Raw genomic sequence first — 18,925 nt, forward strand, 5'->3', positions numbered from 1 at the left:
TTTGAAAATTGGACCCAAAAGAAAATTGGACCCAAAATTTGAATCAGCACGTAAAACAGTTCATTTATCGTTGCACGACATGTTTGTTATATAACATAGACAAGGGAAATCCACTGTAACCAGGGAAGTACCCCACTCCAAAAGGATATTTTGCCCACCTAGCTATGGATTTCATAGACATGGTAGAGCAAAAAGAAAGAAAGAGATACTGCCTGGTGATAATTGACAGGTTTACCAGGTGGGTGCAGAACCAATCACCAGGTGAGGATCCAGATGATGCTCTGACCATCTGCGTAGGAGCCTGGGTGAAACTATGAGTCCATAAAAGAAAATGGAACCAGCCAAGATGGATGGGAACCTTCCAGGTGACCATGGCAACAAAAGAGGCTAAGATCCACCGATGAGAAGGCACAGAGGAGAAACGGGGAAGACCTCAGTCAGAGGGCCGAGACCAAAGGTCAGAAGAACCAACAGAGGGTTCAACCACAGAACCTGAAGAGTCATCAGATGTCGAGGACACCATCATATACACACACTATGGTTGTGAATCAAGAAAACTGCAACAATGGAAACACACATGCAGGGTTTTTGTTGCTCTCCAAATCCTACCTGTTCCCTTTGTGGATGGGGATGTGGAGAATAATAAATGGGGAAAACAGTGACATACATGGGATTACAGGGGAGGGGGAACACATCTGGCACACGGGTAATGATTTTCCATGAACCCAGCTCCACAACCTTTCTGTGGGAAACCCAGGTAGTACCAATTGGAAAGAATGATTTTGGATGTTAATTACTCCATTTTATGCAAAGGAACAATACCAGGGTTCGACAAAGAAACAGCAATTATACTATTCTGATGTTGGTCACTAGGGGAAAGGAAGCAGCATGGGAATGTGGATTATCCAATAAGACAATAGGTAATAGTTCAGATACAGCTAAAGAATTTAAGGAGGGTGGGCCCATTAAGACTAAATGGCCAAGGTAGAAGAAGGTTCCTAGTGTACAACCAGGTAACAATTCCCAGCTGATTAAATGCATAGGACCTCCAAAAGTACAATGGGGAGAGTATCTGACTGGTAGTGTAAAGCCCATAAATGATAAAGGAGATGTTGTGTTGGCAGGATTAAAACCCACAATAACTCCCCCCGTTTGTATCTGCAACTCAGGGAATGTGGATGTAGGAAACACCACTAATTGCCTGTCTTACACAGGCCTAAAAACAGATACCAGTAGTTTTGATGTACTGGATGGGCAACAATTGATAACTAGGGTAAATATGTCAAACATAGGCAAAGGCATGGAGACACCTCCAGATCATCTCTGGATCTGTGGGGGTAATGGCTACATGTTCCTCCCCAGGGGATGGAAAGGGTGTTGTTATCTGGGGAAAACTGAACTGACAGTAGCAACATTACTCGCTTCTGAGTTGCTGAACAGTTCTTTGCAAATTAGTTTCAGATCGAATTTCAGAGCTAAAAGAGCAGTGGCTCAAAATAATGAAGCTTATGGATATGTGCTGTCTCAGGTAGAGATGGCAGGCAGCCCTAGTAAGTTTTCTAGGTGTAGGAGTTGTAGTAAAGGGTAAGGGGATTAACAATTTGACATACTCCATGCAGGCCCTACTATCTTGAAAGTACTCAGTTGTCACTAAATGTGCAGAATTTGAAGGCAGTAATGACCAGAGACGAAATGGCACATATTGGCTAAAGACAGAGGGGCCTACAGGTCCCTTGGAATAAACGATGAGGATTACTGTGTCATGTTGATTCCTGACTCCTCTGACAACATGACAGCTATTATAAATGAACTGGTTAAATTAGGTTGTACTCTGGGAAAAGCTGACAACACCATCTTTGACCAAATTGGACACTGGTTTAATAGTGTATTTGGAAACGTGATGGGTAAGGTAATGATGTTCCTGTCTGCCATGATTGTTCCACTCCTGGTAGGACGACTGTGTTTTGCTGTTGCTTTATGTATAATAAAGTGCTTGGCTAGAAAGACTGTTGAACATTTGGGGATTATGGGACACATGTATGTTGGGGTGGTCACAAGAAGGGAGCAAACGTACCTAATTTGGTAGAGGGAAGATATGGGAGACACTAGAGCTTGTCATGAATATATGGGTCAACTGAGAGAAGAGTATAGTGATAGGAGAAACTATGCTAAAGGGCATTTTAGTGTGTTAGACTTACAGCAACAGGTGACAGGTGTAAACCTTTCTAGGATAGAGGAAGGCATGGGAGCACCTTTTGGATGGATGTGGGTATGCAGTGACAAGGGGTATCTCATTTTACCTCCTGGATGGGAGGGGGGGTGTTGTTATTTGGGGAGAACAGAAATGTACATGTTAAGAATTCCGGTCACCGATCTTTTCAATGTGACAGGTAAAACCAACTCTGGGCTACTGCAGCGTGCCAAACGACTCATCCCAGACAATCAGGAAGCCTAAGGTTCTGTTCTACACCCGGGTGAGATTTTGGTATGTCAATCATACCCTCCTGGGGTGTGGCTGTCCTAAGAAAGTGGGTAAACAATTTAACCTATTCTTTCCAGGCCCATATGAATTTAACAATCAGAGGATTTAGCCAGCTCTCATTAGATGTCCAAAATCTGAAAGCAGTCGTCAGCCGCCATGAGATGGCTTTAGATGATCTTTTGGCAAAGGAAGGAGGACACTGTAACACACTAGGTATTATTGATCCTGAAAATTGTGTTATGCTCCTCCCTCTGAGAATATGACTGCAATAATTGATAAGATTGCTGATCTTAAAACTCTCTCAAAATCTGAAAAATCTTTTTTTGACAAAATTGGTGACTGGTTTAATGCTAAATTTGGGAATGTGGTGGGAAAAGTTGTGTTGACTCTGTTTTCATTGTTTACTCCTATACTTGTAGGAGGTTTGGTGATTTTGGTTACTGTTTATATCTGTAAGAAAATGACTGCAACTGCTCTTGAACATGCTGGAATGATGGTGTTGTTGGAAGCGGATACAAATCGTGCTGAAGGGGATACTGGGGCATTTCTAGTTTCTCTTAATCTCATTGTTTATTCAACTTGTGTGGTTTTTCCCAGGACTCAAGAGGAAATGGGAGTATAGCCAGACTCACCCCACCCCACCAGCATTTCAGGAACCTCAGGAGTTGTTTCTCCTTTTAGAAGGCCATCCCTGGGATCAAATGGATCCGGGGGATTTGCCTAATCTATTTGATTTCAGAGGAGAATATTATGATTGAAGGTGTGAGACTATTTAGTCTCAAAGAGGGAAATGAAGGGGGTTCACCTAGGGTGTCATGATAGGGACTGTACCAAATGTTTGATATATTATAACAATTGATTATGCTTATGTTGTATTAATAGAAGGGGAGAGGTTATAAGACCCCACCCTCCTTACATTTATAGGATCCTAGACTACAGATTAACAATATATATACATTATGAGGTTTAATATTGTTTCAGAGTACTTTTCTAGTCTCTCTGCCTCTAATGAAGAAACTGTCTGAGAAATGTGTGACTGTGAGACAGAACTCTGCAGGGGAGTGTAAGAGATAAGAGATTAGTCAGAGATTCCACTGTAAATCAACGTGGATATTTACTGCTAAGCTTTTAGATAGCTATATAAACAAGAGTTAATGTTGAGTAGGCATGGTTTTGGTCTCATGAGTAAAAGATAATGACGTAGGCAGTGACATAACTAGGGCTGGACTTCGGGTTTAATAAAAGAACTTGGGACCTTTTCTTTGATGCAGAACTTACTCGGAAACATGCGTTATGTTCCTGTTGTCAACCTCTGTCTGCAATTGCATTAATAAAGGTTTTTGAATGATTTAATTAAAGATAGCTAATTTCACCAATGAGCCAATGATTGACAAGGAACGAGGAAACGAACCCCAACAGCAGCATCATGTTATGGGTATGATTGTCCCTGGCAGGGACTGGGGAGCATTACACAATTACACATGTTTATGCCAAAAACACAACAGAATGGCTTTCCAATAGGTGTTGAGTGTTTCTGAATGGTATATTCTCATTCCTGACTTAAATCTTCATGAAAATCTGTGAAAAGGTTTGAATACTGCTGATCAACAATTCCCAAACAAAATTATTAACTTGAGTAATTTTGACAAAAACAATGGATATGTTGCCCTAAGAGTTGTGCAAGGTTGGTAGAATCTTATTCACAATGATTCACAGCTGTAATGGCTGCCAAAAGTGCTTCCACTAATTTTTAACTCTGGGATAGAGTTGACATCAATGAATACATTTTAATTTCGTAGTTTGTATTAATTTGGAACATTTCCTATAAAATGTTTTTTTAGATCGGTAGGAAAAATATTTTATTTTATTTTATTTTAGGGCAGCGTAATGTGAAGGCTGTGCAACGGGTGTAGAGACTTTTACGAGCGACTGTGTTATTAATGCAGAAATAACAGAAATAAACCACATACCTGATAATCAGCCAAAGTTGGGGTGTACAGTCTGCAATCAAATGATTCCTGGTAAGAAAGAAAAAAACAGGCTACAACACAGATAATGTAAACATAAAAACAAACAGTCAAAAGGTAATGTAATTGTGTGCTGATGTTGATTCTACAGTGTGTTGAATTCTATTCCATCATAGACCGAGTGTACATAATATTAGGAACACCTGCTCTTTCATAGCATTCACCAGGGTTCACCTGGTCAGTCTATGATTCGTTATTGATGTCACTTGTTAAATACACTTCAATCATGGTAGTAGGTGCCAGGTGCACCGGTTTGAGTGTGTCAAAACTTGCAATGCTGCTGGGTTTTTCACACTCAACAGTTTCCCGTGTGTATCAAAATTGGCCACCACCAAAAGGACATCCAGCCAACTTGACACAACTGTGGGAAGCATTGGAATCAACATGGGCTGGCATCCCTGTGAAACTCTTTCAACGCCTCGTAGAGTTGCTGCCCCGACAAGTTGAGTCTGTTCGGAGGGGAAAAGTGAGTGCAACTCAATATTTGGAAGGTGTTCCTAATGTTTAGTAAACTCAGTGTTTGAGGTAATATGAAAAACAAGTGGGAAAAAACTGAAAACATCTTGATACCATCTTGTGAACTTCCTCAATGCATTTTCGCACAATTCCGGGAAGTTCTTTACTGCACATGGATTTTCCATATGTCTGTTTCATTGTCATGGCGGCGAAGAAGAGAAGCCACAGCAAAACGGTTAGAAGAGTGTCAGTTCTCTGTCTCCTCAGCATGGCATGGGCCCACTCTTTCACAGCAGCTTCAGATCAGTAGAGAAGTAGCTTAAAATGAAGAGAACTATTTTAAAATCCTCCATTGTTTTGGGATTCAGCATATTGTCCATGTCAACTGCAGCCTTCTTAGTGACACTGCATCCCCTGTGTGTCCTGGGCAGAAGCAGTGGAGACGAGGCAAGACTCCAGCTACGTGCCTCCTCCTTAGCCAGTAGGCTCCCCACTTTTGGATGAGGGGTAAAACACTCTGTCTTCTATCTTCCTGTTGATTTATTATGCAGCATCTCTCTTGTGTGTCCTGGAAAGCAGCGCAGCAGAAGAGACGAGGCAAGCCATCAGCATCTGCCTCCTGGCTCCTCACTGTTGAGAGAGAGAGTAACTGTTTAAGTGAACAATGATTATGGAGAGAATATTACTGTCATTTATGTAAGCGATGTCATACATCATTCGGCGCTGATTATAAAAGATTATTTTTTATTTATTTATTCTGTGCTATTCACATTTTGTTAATTATGTATCCTACTTGAAAAAATAAATACAATTTAAAAGGAGAACAAGGCTGCCATGGAAATTGGAACGTTCTTGAGAAATGACCTTTGTTTTATATGGATGAATGCCTAATAGTAAGCCATTGTCAATTCCCGTCTATGGTTACTTTGCTCACTGCTCACTGTCAATTAAGAACTGTCACATGTTACATATTATTGATTTCATAAATAATTTGTTTGCAAATGCAACTGGGGCCATGTAAATAATTGTTAGGCTACTCATTTTGAATCCACCGGTGGCACCTTGTGTACCCATAAAAGTCTGTGTGCGACCATGCACCGTAAAATGATTTAGTTGCAAAAGTTACTGGCCTGCCATACACCTTAAGGCTTGTTTAAAGTTTGTCTATCGACATGTCTGTGGACAGTTGTTGCAGTGACATCATGAACATTCTATTGTTGTCCGAAATCAAACCTATCGTTGTCGTTATGAAAAAGTATAAACACAAAAACGACAGGCTGCATGACATCAGCAGCCTGATGGTCCAAAATAGTATAACTGCTGTATTTCAACACCAAGAAACCCACCCTTTAAAAATGAATTAAATATATGTCAATCTAGCAAACCAGGCAACTTTCTAAAGAATGTTTTGATTATTTTCTGTCTTGGTAAAAAAAAAAAAAAAAAAAAGTTGCCTGTTTGGATGTTATTTTGGCATTAATACGTGTCACATATCAGTTTGCAAACAATGTTTAAAAAAAAAGATAATTGAGTTAATAAAGTCCCATACAAACATGTCTTTTTTTTTGCTTTTTTTTTTAAGGCAGCTACAAAATGCAGGTGTTTCAGCCTAGCTCTGTGTTTTCTGTGGTGGTGAGGCAGCCAGCGGAAAATACGGGGCGTAGGGGTTGGTAATGTTCTCTAGTTGTGCCGTGATTGCAGTGTTCTGTCACTCATGGGGACAATACGTCACTGCAAAATCTACAGGGAGAGCTCGAAAATTCAAGCCCCTTGGGTGCTGCCATAAAGTTACATTAGACGTGTCCATCCAAGAAGGCTCAAGGTCATTGGCCACAGATAAAATTACGTCAAATCATGTTATATCTACCGTAGTTTTGATTGGACTGATCTTGTCAACATCAAACTTTCAAAATCTTAACTAGCAAGCTAGCAGTCATCATCATGAATCAAGTCGACAATCTACTGTCAAATCATTTTCAATTCTTGCCATATGAAGATAAATTGTAGATACATTTTTTTAATGCTCATCTGCCACTGGACATAAACATTACACAACAAATTGGAAATTGGAAATTCAACAATGAGTGGTTTTGAAGGAATCAGTGGCTAACTGTAAGCGATACAAAGCAAGCACTAGCCTGCTATTCAGTGGAGTGGGTGTGTGGTCCAAGTCTGGGTATAAGGGTCTCTTTTCCAAGCTTAAAATTATAAATATTCAACATTGGCCATGCTATCAATCCAACATGACTTCTGCCACGTTCAAAACAACTGGAAACTTGGATCTGGGAAATCTCAGACTCTGAAAAAACAAGCTCTGACTGGGAAAATATGTTTTGAACGGTCAACCAACTCGGAATTTCTAAAGCCCCAACCTGAACATCACTGACATCATGATTCAACCTTTTTTTCCCCGAGTTCCCAGTTGTCTTTAAAGCACCATAAATTCAGAGAATACCATAGTTTGATGACAAAATTTGCCCACGAAATACCGCCAAACCACCTTCCTCGAAACTGAGCTCAGGTGCATCCTCTTTCCATTGATCATCCTTAAGATGTTTCTACAACTTGAATGGAGTCCACCTGTGGTATATTCAATTCATTGGACATGATTTGGAAAGGCACACACCTGTCTGTATAAGATCCCACAGTTGATAGTGCATGTCAGAGCAAAAACCAATCCATGAGGTTGAAGGAATTGCCAGTAGAGTTCCGAGACAGAATTGTGTCGAGGCACAGATCCGGGGAAGGTTACCAAAAAATGTCTGCCGCATTTAAGTTCCCTAACAACACAGTGGCCTCCATCATTCTTGAATGGAAGAAGGAACGACCAAAACTCTTCCTAGAGTTGGCCAACCGGCCAAACTGAGCAATCGGGAGAGAAGGGCCTTGGTCAGGGAGGTGACTAAAAACATGATGGTCAATCTGACAGAGCTTCAGAGTTCCTCTGTGGAGATGGGAGAAACTTCTAGAAAGACAACAATCTCTGCAGCACTCCACCAATCAGGCCTTTTTGGTAGAGTGGCCAGTCAGAAGTCACTCCTCAGTAAAAGGCACATGACAGCTCACTTGGAGTTTGCCAAAAGGCACCTAAAGACTCTCAGAGCATGAGAAACAAGATTCTCTGGTCTGTTGAAACCAAGACTGAACTCTTTGGCCTGAATGCCAATCGTAGCGTCTGAAGGAAACCTGGCACCATCCCTACGGTGAAGCATGGTGGTGGCAGCATCATGCTGTGGGGATGTTTGGACGGGAAGACTACTCAGGATTGAGGGAAAGTACAGAGAGATCCTTGATGAAAACCTGCTCCAGAGTGCTCAGGACCTCAGATTGGGGCGAAGGTTCACCTTCCAACAGGACAACGACCCTAAGCACACAGCCAAGACAACAAAGGAGTGGCTTTGGGACAAGTCTCAATGTCCTTGAGTGGCCCAGCCAGAGCCCGGACTTGAACCCGATCAAACATCTCTGGAGAGACCTGAAAATAGCTCTGCAGCAAAGCTTCCAATCCAATCTGACAGAGTTTGAGAGGATCTGCAGAGAAGAATGGGAGAAACTCAAAAAATACAGGTGTGCCAAGTTTGTAGCGTCATACCCAATCAGACTTGAAGCTGTAATCGCTGCCAAAGGTGCTTCAACAAAGTACTGAGTAAAGGGTCTGAATAGTTATAGAAATGTAATATTTCTGTTTAAAAAAAAATCATGGGGTATTGTGTGTAGATTGATGAGGGGAAAAGCCTACTTAATCCATTTTATAATAAGGCTGTAACATAATAAAATGTGGAAAAAGTCAAGGGGTCTGAATACTTTCCGAATGCACTGTATGTTGTGTCGTAAGCTGTTAGCATTTGGTGGTGTATATGTAGCCTATTGTAAGAGCGTTCATTGTCTGCTTATATGCCCCCTTTATTTATCCTATAGTTCTGACTTAGTGTACAGGGAGAATACTGTAAGAACGACCCATGTTCTGAATTCTATGTTTCAAAGGTGCTGAACAAATAGTTATATTGACTACGTCCGTCCTAGCTCGCTCATTAATAACTTAATTGAAATTACGGATGGCCTCTTATCCGCTCATCGTCCCCTTATGCCTTAGTTTGTACATCTCAATTGTCAGTAGAAACCCCATTTGTTTAAACAAGTCAGACATATCAGCTATGTTTTTTTAAAAGGGCAGTAAATGAGGCTGAATTAATTGTTTCACTGCCAGACAAGGCTCTGCTGATAGCCAGGTGTAGCAGCAGTAAGGATTCACTCCATGGTGCTGAAAAGAAAGCTCTGCTGTTGGGACATCTTTATGTCGGCCCTAACAGTTTGTGGGCACCGTTTGTTACCGTTATAGTGTAATTAATGTATTGTTTAGTGTTGTGTTGTTTAGTGGCTTTACTGGCATGCATCTCCCCAAATATTTTTGAGTTTGCCCCACCAAGATTTACATGATAAAATCGCCACTGGGTCTACACCTTTTGTATTCGGCACATGTGACAAATACAATTTGATTTGAACAATAGCCTACTGTTTTTATCGTGCTATTGCATTGTGAAATGTTGCGCAAAAATAATATATTTTTACTACTCAGAGTGCACAGGGAGAAGCTGGGGCAGGGCAAACATTTTAATGCAGAAATCAGGGCGCTACTGACCAAATCATGGTTTTAGGTGCCCTTAAAAATAGACAGTTTTGAGTGAAGTAACCAAATTGAATTTGTATCTCGCACGGATGCGACCACATCCAAGCGTGGAAGTGTAATTTCCACCTCTCCAGTGTGTCTACCAGCTCACTCACGGTTGTTACTTATGTTTAAGTCCTAGTGCTTATTTGACTCATTATTTGAAAGGATTTCAGGATTAGTTTATGAGTCGATTGACACAGTAACATAATAAAATAATCCCCATCAAAATATATTTTTTGCATTGGATGCGTCTCAATCCACCCCATCCGCCGATGGCGCACTTCCGCATCTGCAGTGAAAGGTGGCAGAGCTGGAGCGGTGTTTGTCAGACCATAAGACATCCAGAAAATAGGTTCTCGCGAAAACGTCTGACCTACCATTCTATGGAAGACTCTGGAAGGCTCTACGACCCCCACAACTGTCAGGGGACCTATCTGAAGGTAACCGGTTCAGGTTAAAACATTTGTATGAAAGTAGTTTTGTGCCTACCCAAAAAAGGGGTGAAATAAGTGTAAAAACTAAAAAAATCTATATATATATACATATACAGTGCCAGTCAAAATGTTGGACACACCTACTCATTCAAGGGTTTTCTTTATTTTTACTATTTTCTACATTGTAGAATAATAGTGAAGACATCAAAACTACGAAATAACACATATGGAATAATGTAGTAACTAAAAAAGTGTTTAAAAATCTACATCTAAATCTATTTTAGATTGTAGATTATTTAAAGTAGCCACCCTTTCAAAATATATATTTTTTCCCAAACCATCTCAATTGGGTCGAGGTCGGGTGATTGTGGAGGCCAGATCATCTGATGCAGCACTCCATCATTCTCCTTCTTGGTCAAATAGCCCTTACACAACCTGGGGATGTTTTGGGTCATTGTCCTGTTGAAAAACAAATGATAGCCCCACTAAGCGCAAACCAGATGGGATGGCATATCGCTGTGGTAGCCATGCTGGTTAAGTGTGCCTTGAATTCTAAATAAATCACTGACAGTGTCACAAGCAAAGCACCCCCACATCATCACACCTCCTCCTCCTTGCTTCACAGTGGGAACCACACATACAGAGATCATCCGTTCACCTACTCTGCGTACACACAAACTATCTAGGTCAAATAGGGGAGAGCCGTTGTGTTGTGAGGTGTTGCTTTATCTGTTGTTTTAAACCAGTTTTGTTGTTTATTTGGGCAATATGAGACTGAAGGAAGTTCCATGCAATAAGGGCTCTATATAATACCGCCTTCTTGAATTTGTTCTGGATTTGGGGACTGTGAAAAGACCCCTGGTGGCATGTCTGGTGGGGTAAGTGTGTCTGCCAGAGCTGTGTGTAAGTTGACTATGTAAACAAGTTGGGATTTCCAAGACATTCATGTTTCTTATAAAAATAAGTGATGCAGTCAGTCTCTCCTCAACTCTTAGCCAAGATAGACTGTCCATGCATAGTATTTATATCAGCCGTCTCATTACAATGAAGAGCAAAACGTGCCGCTCTGTTTTGGGCCAGCTGCAGCTTAACTAGGTCTTTCCTTGCAGCACTCGACCACACGACTGGACAATAATCAAGATAAGACAAAATTAGAGCCTGCAGAACTTTCCTTTTGGAGTGTGGTGTCAAAAATGCAGAGCATCTCTTTATTATGGACAGACCTCTCCCCATCTGTACAACCATTGAATCTACATGTTTTGACCATGACAGTTTACAATCTAAGGTAATGCCAAGTAATTTAGTCTCCTCAACCTGTTCAACAGCCACACCATTCATTACCAGATTCAGTTTAGGTCTAGAAATTCAGGAATGATTTGTACCAAATACAATGCTCTTAGTTTTAGAGATGTTCAGGACCAGTTTATTACCGGCCACCCATTCCAAAACAGACTGCAACTCTTTGTTAAGGGTTTCCGTGACTTCATTAGCTGTGGTTGCTGATGCGTATTTGGTTGAATCATCAGCATACATGGACACCCATGCTTTGTTTAATGCCAGTGGCAGGTCATTGGTAAAAATTGAAAAGAGTAGAGGGCCTAGAGAGCTGCCCTGCAGTACTCCACACTTTACATGTTTGACATTAGAGAAGCTTCCATTAAAAAAACCTTTGAGTTCTATTAGATAGATAGCTCTGAATCCACGATATGGCAGAGGTTGAAAAGCCATAACACATATGTTTTTTCAACAACAGGTTATGGTCAATAATATCAAAGGCTGCACTGAAATCTAACAGTACCGCTTCCACAATCTTCTTATTATCAATTTCTTTCAACCAATCATCAGTCATTTGTGTCAATGAGGTACATGTTGAGTTCCCTTCTCTATAAGCATGATGAAAGTCTGTTGTTGACTAGTCTCTCAAAGCACTTCCGTCATCATGAAGTGCTTTGAGAGACTAGTCAAGGACCATATCACCTCCACCCTACCTGACACCCTAGACCCACTCCAATTTGCTTACCGACCCAATAGTCCACAGACGACGCAATCGCAACCACACTGCACACTGCCCTAACCCATCTGGACAAGAGGAATACCTATGTGAGAATGCTGTTCATCGACTACAGCTCAGCATTTAACACCATAGTACCCTCCAAACTCGTCATCAAGCTCGGACCCTGGATCTCGACCGCCCTGTGCAACTGGGTCCTGGACTCCTGACGGGCCGCCCCCAGGTGGTGAGGGTAGGTAAAACATCTCCACCCGCGCTGATCCTCAACACCGGGCCCCACAAGGGTGCGATCTGAGCCCTCTCCTGTACTCCCTGTTCACCACGACTGCCGTGGCCATGCACGCCTCCACTCAATCATCAAGTTTGCGGACGACACTACAGTGGTAGGCTTGATTACCAACAACGAGAGACGGCTACATGGGAGGAGGTGAGGGCCCGGAGTGTGGTGTCAGGAAAATGACCTCACACTCAACGTCAACAAAACAAAGGAGATGTTGTGGACTTCAGAAACAGCAGAGGGAGCACCCCCTATCCACATCGACGGGACAGTAGTGGAGAAGGTGGAAAGTTTTAAGTTCCTCGGTGTACACATCACGGACAAACTGAATTGGTCCACCCACACAGACAGCATTGTGAAGAAGGCGCAGCAGCGCCTCTTCAACCTCAGGAGGCTGAAGAAATTCGGCTTGTCACCAAAAGCACTCACAAACTTTACAGATGCACAATCGAGAGCATCCTGTCGGGCTGTATCACCGCCTGTACGGCAACTGCTCTGCCCGCCCACAACCGTAAGGCTCTCCAGAGGGTAGTGAGGTCTGCACAACGCATCACCGGGGGAAAACTACCCGCCCTCCAGGACACCTACACCACCCGATGTCACAGGAGGCCATAAAGATCATCAAGGACAACAACCACCAAGCCACTGCCTGTTCACCCCGCTATCATCCAGAAGGCGAGGTCAGTACAGGTGCATCAAAGCAGGGACCGAGAGACTGAAAAACAGCTTCTATCTCAAGGCCATCAGACTGTTAAACAGCCACCACTAACATTTAGCGGCCGCTGCCAACATACTGACTCAACTCCAGCCACTTTAAAAATGGGAATTGATGGAAATTATGTAAAAATGTACCACTAGCCACTTTAAACAATGCCACTTAATATAATGTTTACATACCCTACATTACCCATCTCATATGTATATACTGTACTCTATATCATCTACTGCATCTTGCCATCTTTATGTAATACATGTACCACTAGCCACTTTAAACTATGCCACTTTATGTTTACATACCCTACAGTACTCATCTCATATGTATATACCGTACTCTATACCATCTACTTGCATCTTGCCATGCCGTTCTGTACCACCACTCATTCATATATCTTTATGTACATATTCTTTATCCCTTTACACTTGTGTGTATAAGGTAGTAGTTGTGGAATTGTTAGGTTAGATTACTTGTTGGTTATTACTGCATTGTCGGAACTAGAAGCACAAGCATTTCGCTACACTCGCATTAACATCTGCTAACCATGTGTATGTGACAAATAAAATTTGATTTGATTTGATTTGTTGTTAATAGCATTGTATTTGGTCAAACACAATTTTTTCCAACAGTTTGCTAAGAGCTGGCAGCAAGCTTATAGGTCTGCTGTTAGAACCAGTAAAGGCCGCTTTATCACTCTTGGGTAGCGGAATTACTTTGGCTTCCCTCCAGGCCTGAGGACAAAGACCTTCCTCTAGGCTCAGATTAAAATTATGACAGATAGGAGTGGCTAGAGAGTCAGCTACCATCCTCAGTAGAGCTTTCCATCTAAGTTGTCAATGTCGGGAGGTTTGTCATTATTGATCGATAACAATCATTTTTCCACCTCTCCCACACTAACTTGAAAAATTCTAACTTGCAACGCTTTTCTTTCATTATTAGTTTGTTTATGCATGAATACAATTGCTCACGGTTCGTTGTTGGCATTTCCTGCCTAAGTTTGCCTACTTTGCCAATGAAGTAATCATTAAATAATTGGCAACATCAAATGGTTTTGTGATGCCATCTGATTCGATGAAAAGATGGAGTTGAATTTGTTTTTCTGCCCATCATTTTATTTAAAGTAATCCAAAGTTTTTTCCATTATTCTTTATATCATTGATCTTGGTTTCATAAAACATTTCCTTCTTCTTTTTGTTGAGTTTAGTCATATAATTTCTCAATTTGCAGTAAGTCAGCCAGTCAGATGTGCAGCCAGACTTATTAGCCACTCCTTTTGCCCCTTCTCTTTCAGCCATACAGTTTTTCAATTCCTCACCAATCCATGGAGCCTAAACAGTTCTAACAGTCAGTTTCTAAACAGGTGTTTATCAATAATTGGAAGAAGAAATTTCATAAATGAATCAAGTGCAGCGTCTGGATGCTCCTCATTAATCACATCAGACCAACAAATATTTTTAACATCATCCACATAAGAGTCACAGCTAAATATTTTGTATGATGTCTTATATACTATTTTAGGCCCAGCTGTTGGAACTTTGGCTTTCCTGGATATAGCCACTATACTGTGATCACTGCATCCAATGGGTACAGATACAGTTTTAGAACACAGTTCTACACTATTAGTAAAAATGTGATCGATACATGTGGATGATCTTGTTCCTGTAGTGTTTGTAAACACCCTGGTAGGTTGATAAATAACCTGAAAAAAATAAAGGAGAGCCGCACACTCTAGGAGCTAAGACGCAAAAATGTAATAACCTAATGTCCAACATTTTGACAGACAAGCTGTCTTCATCAGGGTATAATGACAAACACTGCGTGGTGACTCATTTATATAGTGTCAAAAGACACACACAGGTGTCTGTAATCATGTCCGGGTGTGGCCTGATATCATTGTCATTATTAAAATAGCATATAAAAAACATAATTGGATAGCATATGATCATAGATACGATTTGGCTACATAAGCCTACAAACATTTGCAATAGCAAAATCACAAGAATGGCTTCAGATCAAAGTCTACATTGAGACCGAAGGGAGCAAGGGTCTTTAATAATCTGAACCAGATTACAGGCACTGGTTACAGTAAGAAGCTTCCTCTTGAGCGGACAGCTTGATGAAAACCAGTCAATATTCAGGTCCCCAAGAAAGTAGACCTCTGTTTAAATCACATACACTATCAAGCATTTCACACATATTATTTAGATACTGACTGTTAGCACTTGGTGGCCTATAGCAACACACCAAAAGAAAAGGCTTTAGATGTGCCAAGTGAACCTGCAACCACAACACTTCAATACCACTTGACATAAGATCTTCTCTAAGCATTACAGGGATATGGCTATATACAGCAACACCTCTCCCGTAAGCATTTCTGTCTCTTCTATAGATGTTATATCCTTGTATTGCTACTGCTGTGTCAAATGAATTATCTAAGTGAGTCTCAGAAATGGCTAATATGGCTTATTTCTAAGGCTACATATATCAATATGTACTATTTTCAGCCCTTTCCTGGGTAGCTTATCAGAGATAGACATAATATGGAAAAGAGCAAACAAAGCAAGAGAAAAAATATACATTCAGCAATCCATTAATCAATTAGTGTGTCTGTGTTGAGGGGTTGAAGCTGCAAACCCATAGGCTCTCTCATCCCTTCCAGGCTTCTGGGAGGGAGGGTCGACAATGAGCCTGTCATCGTGGACGTAAGCAATGCCCCCACGCGCTCTGGCAGCTTTCCATTGCTCGTGTTTGTGAAGCTGGTAACTCTAATGAACTTATCCTCTGCAGTAGAGGTAACTCTGGGTCTTCCTTTCCTGTGATGGTCCTCATGAGAGCCAGTTTCATCATAGCGCTTGATGGTTTTTGCGATTGCACTTGAAGAAACTTTCAAAGTTCTTGAAATGTTCCAGATTGACTGACCTTTATGCCTTAAAGTAATGATGGACTGTCGTTTCTCTTTGCTTATTTGAGCTGTTCTTGCCATAATATGGACTTGGTCTTTTACCAAATAGGGCTATCTTCTGTATACCACCCCTACCGTGTCACAACACAACTGATTGGCTCAAATGCATTAACAAGGAAGGAAATTCCACAAATTAACTTTTTACAAGGCACACCTGTAAATAGAAATGCATTCCAGGTGACTACCTCATGAAGCTGGTTGAGAGAATGCAAAGCTGTCATCAAGGCAAAGGGTGGCTACTTTGAAGAATCTCAAATATAAAATATATTTTGATTTGTTTAACACAAGTTTGGTTACTAAATGATTCATGTTTTATTTCATAATTTTGATGTCTTCACTATCATTCTACAATGTAGAAAACAGTAAAAACAATGGAATGAGTAGGTGTGTTCAAACTTTTGACTGGTACTGTATATATATATACACTACGTTCAAAAGTTTGGGGTCACTTAGAAATGTCCTTGTTTTTTAAAGAAAATCACATTTTATGTCCATTAAAATAACATCAAATCGATCAAAAATACAGTGTAGACATTGTTAATGTTGTAAATTACTATTGTAGCTGGAAACGGCAGATTGTTACGTCACCTGCCTTCTAGGAGTCACTGAACTGGATCGTTACCGCCAAGCCCGGACTGTCTTGTCTCATTACACACACCTGGTTCCCATTCCTCGTGATTAGTATGTGTATATAGGTGCCCTCTGTCCTTGTCGGTTATTGTTCCATGTCCGTTGGTCTTGTGAGCACCTGTGCTGTTTAGGCTTTGGTACTACGCGTTATTGTGCTCTTGTTATTACGGATTTCGTCCTGTGTATATATATTCGTTGTTTACACCTCGCTCTTTGTTTGGGTTACAGCCTTGTGTTATATTTTACGTGTTGGTTTTTGGCTTTGTCCCCGTCATGTTCCCGACATGCGCTATCTTGGGTGAAGTAAATAAAAAACATATTCGTATTCCTGCGCCTGTTTCCTATCATTTATACAACGTGACAGGGTCCTACAATTCTAAATCAAATAACTAAATTAATAAATAAACACATAACCATCTAATAATAAAATGAGCAAGTCATAAAAGTTAGTTAAAAGCCCTCATTTGTATTTAGAACACTTTTGCCCAATGAGCTTTGCAGCCCAAAGGACACGTACTAACCATCAGCTAGCTCCCTAGGCAGTGGCGGTTCTAGACCATTTAAACTGGGGGGGCCAAGCTGGGGCCAGTTGTACTGTTAGAGGGGCCAGTTACATTAGACGTTATTGTTGTCATATCGTTTTCTTCACTGCATTGCAGGCATTAGTTGTGTAAAATGTATTTCATACTCCACATTAAGGGGAGCCACCAGGGGGTCCAAAATTGTTGTCACAGGGGCACTGTCCCCCCCTGGCCCCTCTTCAGAACCGCTAGTGTCCCTAGGTAAGGGACATAAGGTCTCCTCCTGCCAAATCTCCACTTGCACCTCACAGTCCTCTGGACTGGGAGAGAAGTGTTGGGTGTGTTCGTAAATTCAGTCTGGCTATCTACTCCGATTTCAGAGCACTCTTGCCTGAGTGTGAAGGAGCGCAGAATAACTGGCGAATTTACGAACGCGCAACACCCGTTGAATATGACCGTTGTCAGAACGTTCAGATCAACCCTACTACTCGGCGTGAGCGTCCAGTGTCAGCGTGCACTCTGAACGCTCCGAGAGCGAAGCGAACTAACACTGTCAAGGCTGTGAATTTACGAGCACACTCTGGCACTTAAGAGTGAATTTATGAACACCAAACCTGACTTGGGAGCAAAAGGATGTTATAATGAAATTGACATGATGTAACAGTAGTGTACTAGGGAGGGAGGGCGAGTTGCCCCCAACACAGTCATCCAACATATTACTACTTTATTCAAAAATGATCTAAAACTTGTTTTATTTATCCTAAAGGCTTTCCTGCTTGTATATTTTTTTCAACATTTCAAAAAATGTGATACATTTACCACAAAATCGTTTTGTTGAAATATCTCTAGAAGTTGTGAAGACAGGATAATCGGCCCTAAATTGTAGTAGTGAAGAAAATCGATTTTCTGAGATCCTCCCGCAGCTTAGAATCTAATAGGATAGGTATGTAAGCAATGTCTGTTCGTTATTGCACTTTGAACATTCACCTGAAAGCGTGTGCAACCAGGGCTAAAATAAACACATGATTCATGAAATCTATTTTACGGGAAATTATTGCCTAGTTAAATATATCAAAAATATGAATCTCATACAGCCTAGCCTACTGTAACATGACGTCCCGCGCGATTTATGCAAAGAAGATAGTTCCGTTTTTTCAGTGGTATTTGGGATGGGTACTCAAAAGAAATACAACATTATTCTCTATTACAGTAGGCTACTGGTTCACACATATAGCGGTAACTTACCCGGACATGGTAAATCAGCTTGAAAGTCTACTGAAGTTTGCGCCGTATGTAGGTACAAAGTGAAAACAAAAGTAACTTTAAAATCCACAGTTGAAGTTCAAATTGTGTAGCTAAAATCTATCATATTTGTACTGCAACAAAATCCTGAAATGTCTAATGCTCAGTTACACTCAGAGCGTAGCCTAGAGTCCAACCCAAACACAACCCCAGTTCTTAATTAATGATGTGCAGTTCGCGAACGATTTGCTACTTTTTATACTGACTCGAGAGTCATGATTCATTTATCTTATTGAATCGTTCATTTTAGTCGTTCGTTTGACCTACCGGATGCAATTAATTCTACAGCAGGATTAATGACTCAAGTGAACGAAATGAGTCGAAAGATTTGCTATTTTGACTGAACGAGTCGAAAAGATCCGAGTCAGTAAAAAGAGCCGAACTTCCATCACTATTATTCATAATCATTCACCCACTTCCGATCGACCTTGACACAGGC

At 41.1% G+C, this 18,925-nt stretch overlaps 1 protein-coding gene across 2 annotated transcripts in view; it reads right to left on the reverse strand.

The window, feature by feature from the left end:
• LOC139022796 (interleukin-15-like) overlaps positions 1-18,766 on the reverse strand; it is a 31,253-nt gene extending 12,487 nt beyond the window's left edge. Inside the window, exons 1-3 of one of the 2 annotated variants that reach the window (XM_070434010.1) lie at positions 18,430-18,766; positions 5,080-5,595; positions 4,453-4,500 (exon numbers count right to left, since the gene is read on the reverse strand). In XM_070434010.1, coding sequence (XP_070290111.1) covers positions 4,453-4,500; positions 5,080-5,235 — 204 coding nt within the window. In that variant the 5' untranslated portion in view covers positions 5,236-5,595; positions 18,430-18,766. The remainder of the gene's footprint in view (positions 1-4,452; positions 4,501-5,079; positions 5,596-18,429) is intronic. The other variant, XM_070434011.1, reaches the window with a different exon arrangement.
• Between the last annotated feature and the right edge of the window lie 159 nt (positions 18,767-18,925).

Source organism: Salvelinus sp. IW2-2015, linkage group LG22 (assembly GCF_002910315.2).
Source record: "Salvelinus sp. IW2-2015 linkage group LG22, ASM291031v2, whole genome shotgun sequence".
Lineage (NCBI taxonomy): Eukaryota > Metazoa > Chordata > Actinopteri > Salmoniformes > Salmonidae > Salvelinus > Salvelinus sp. IW2-2015.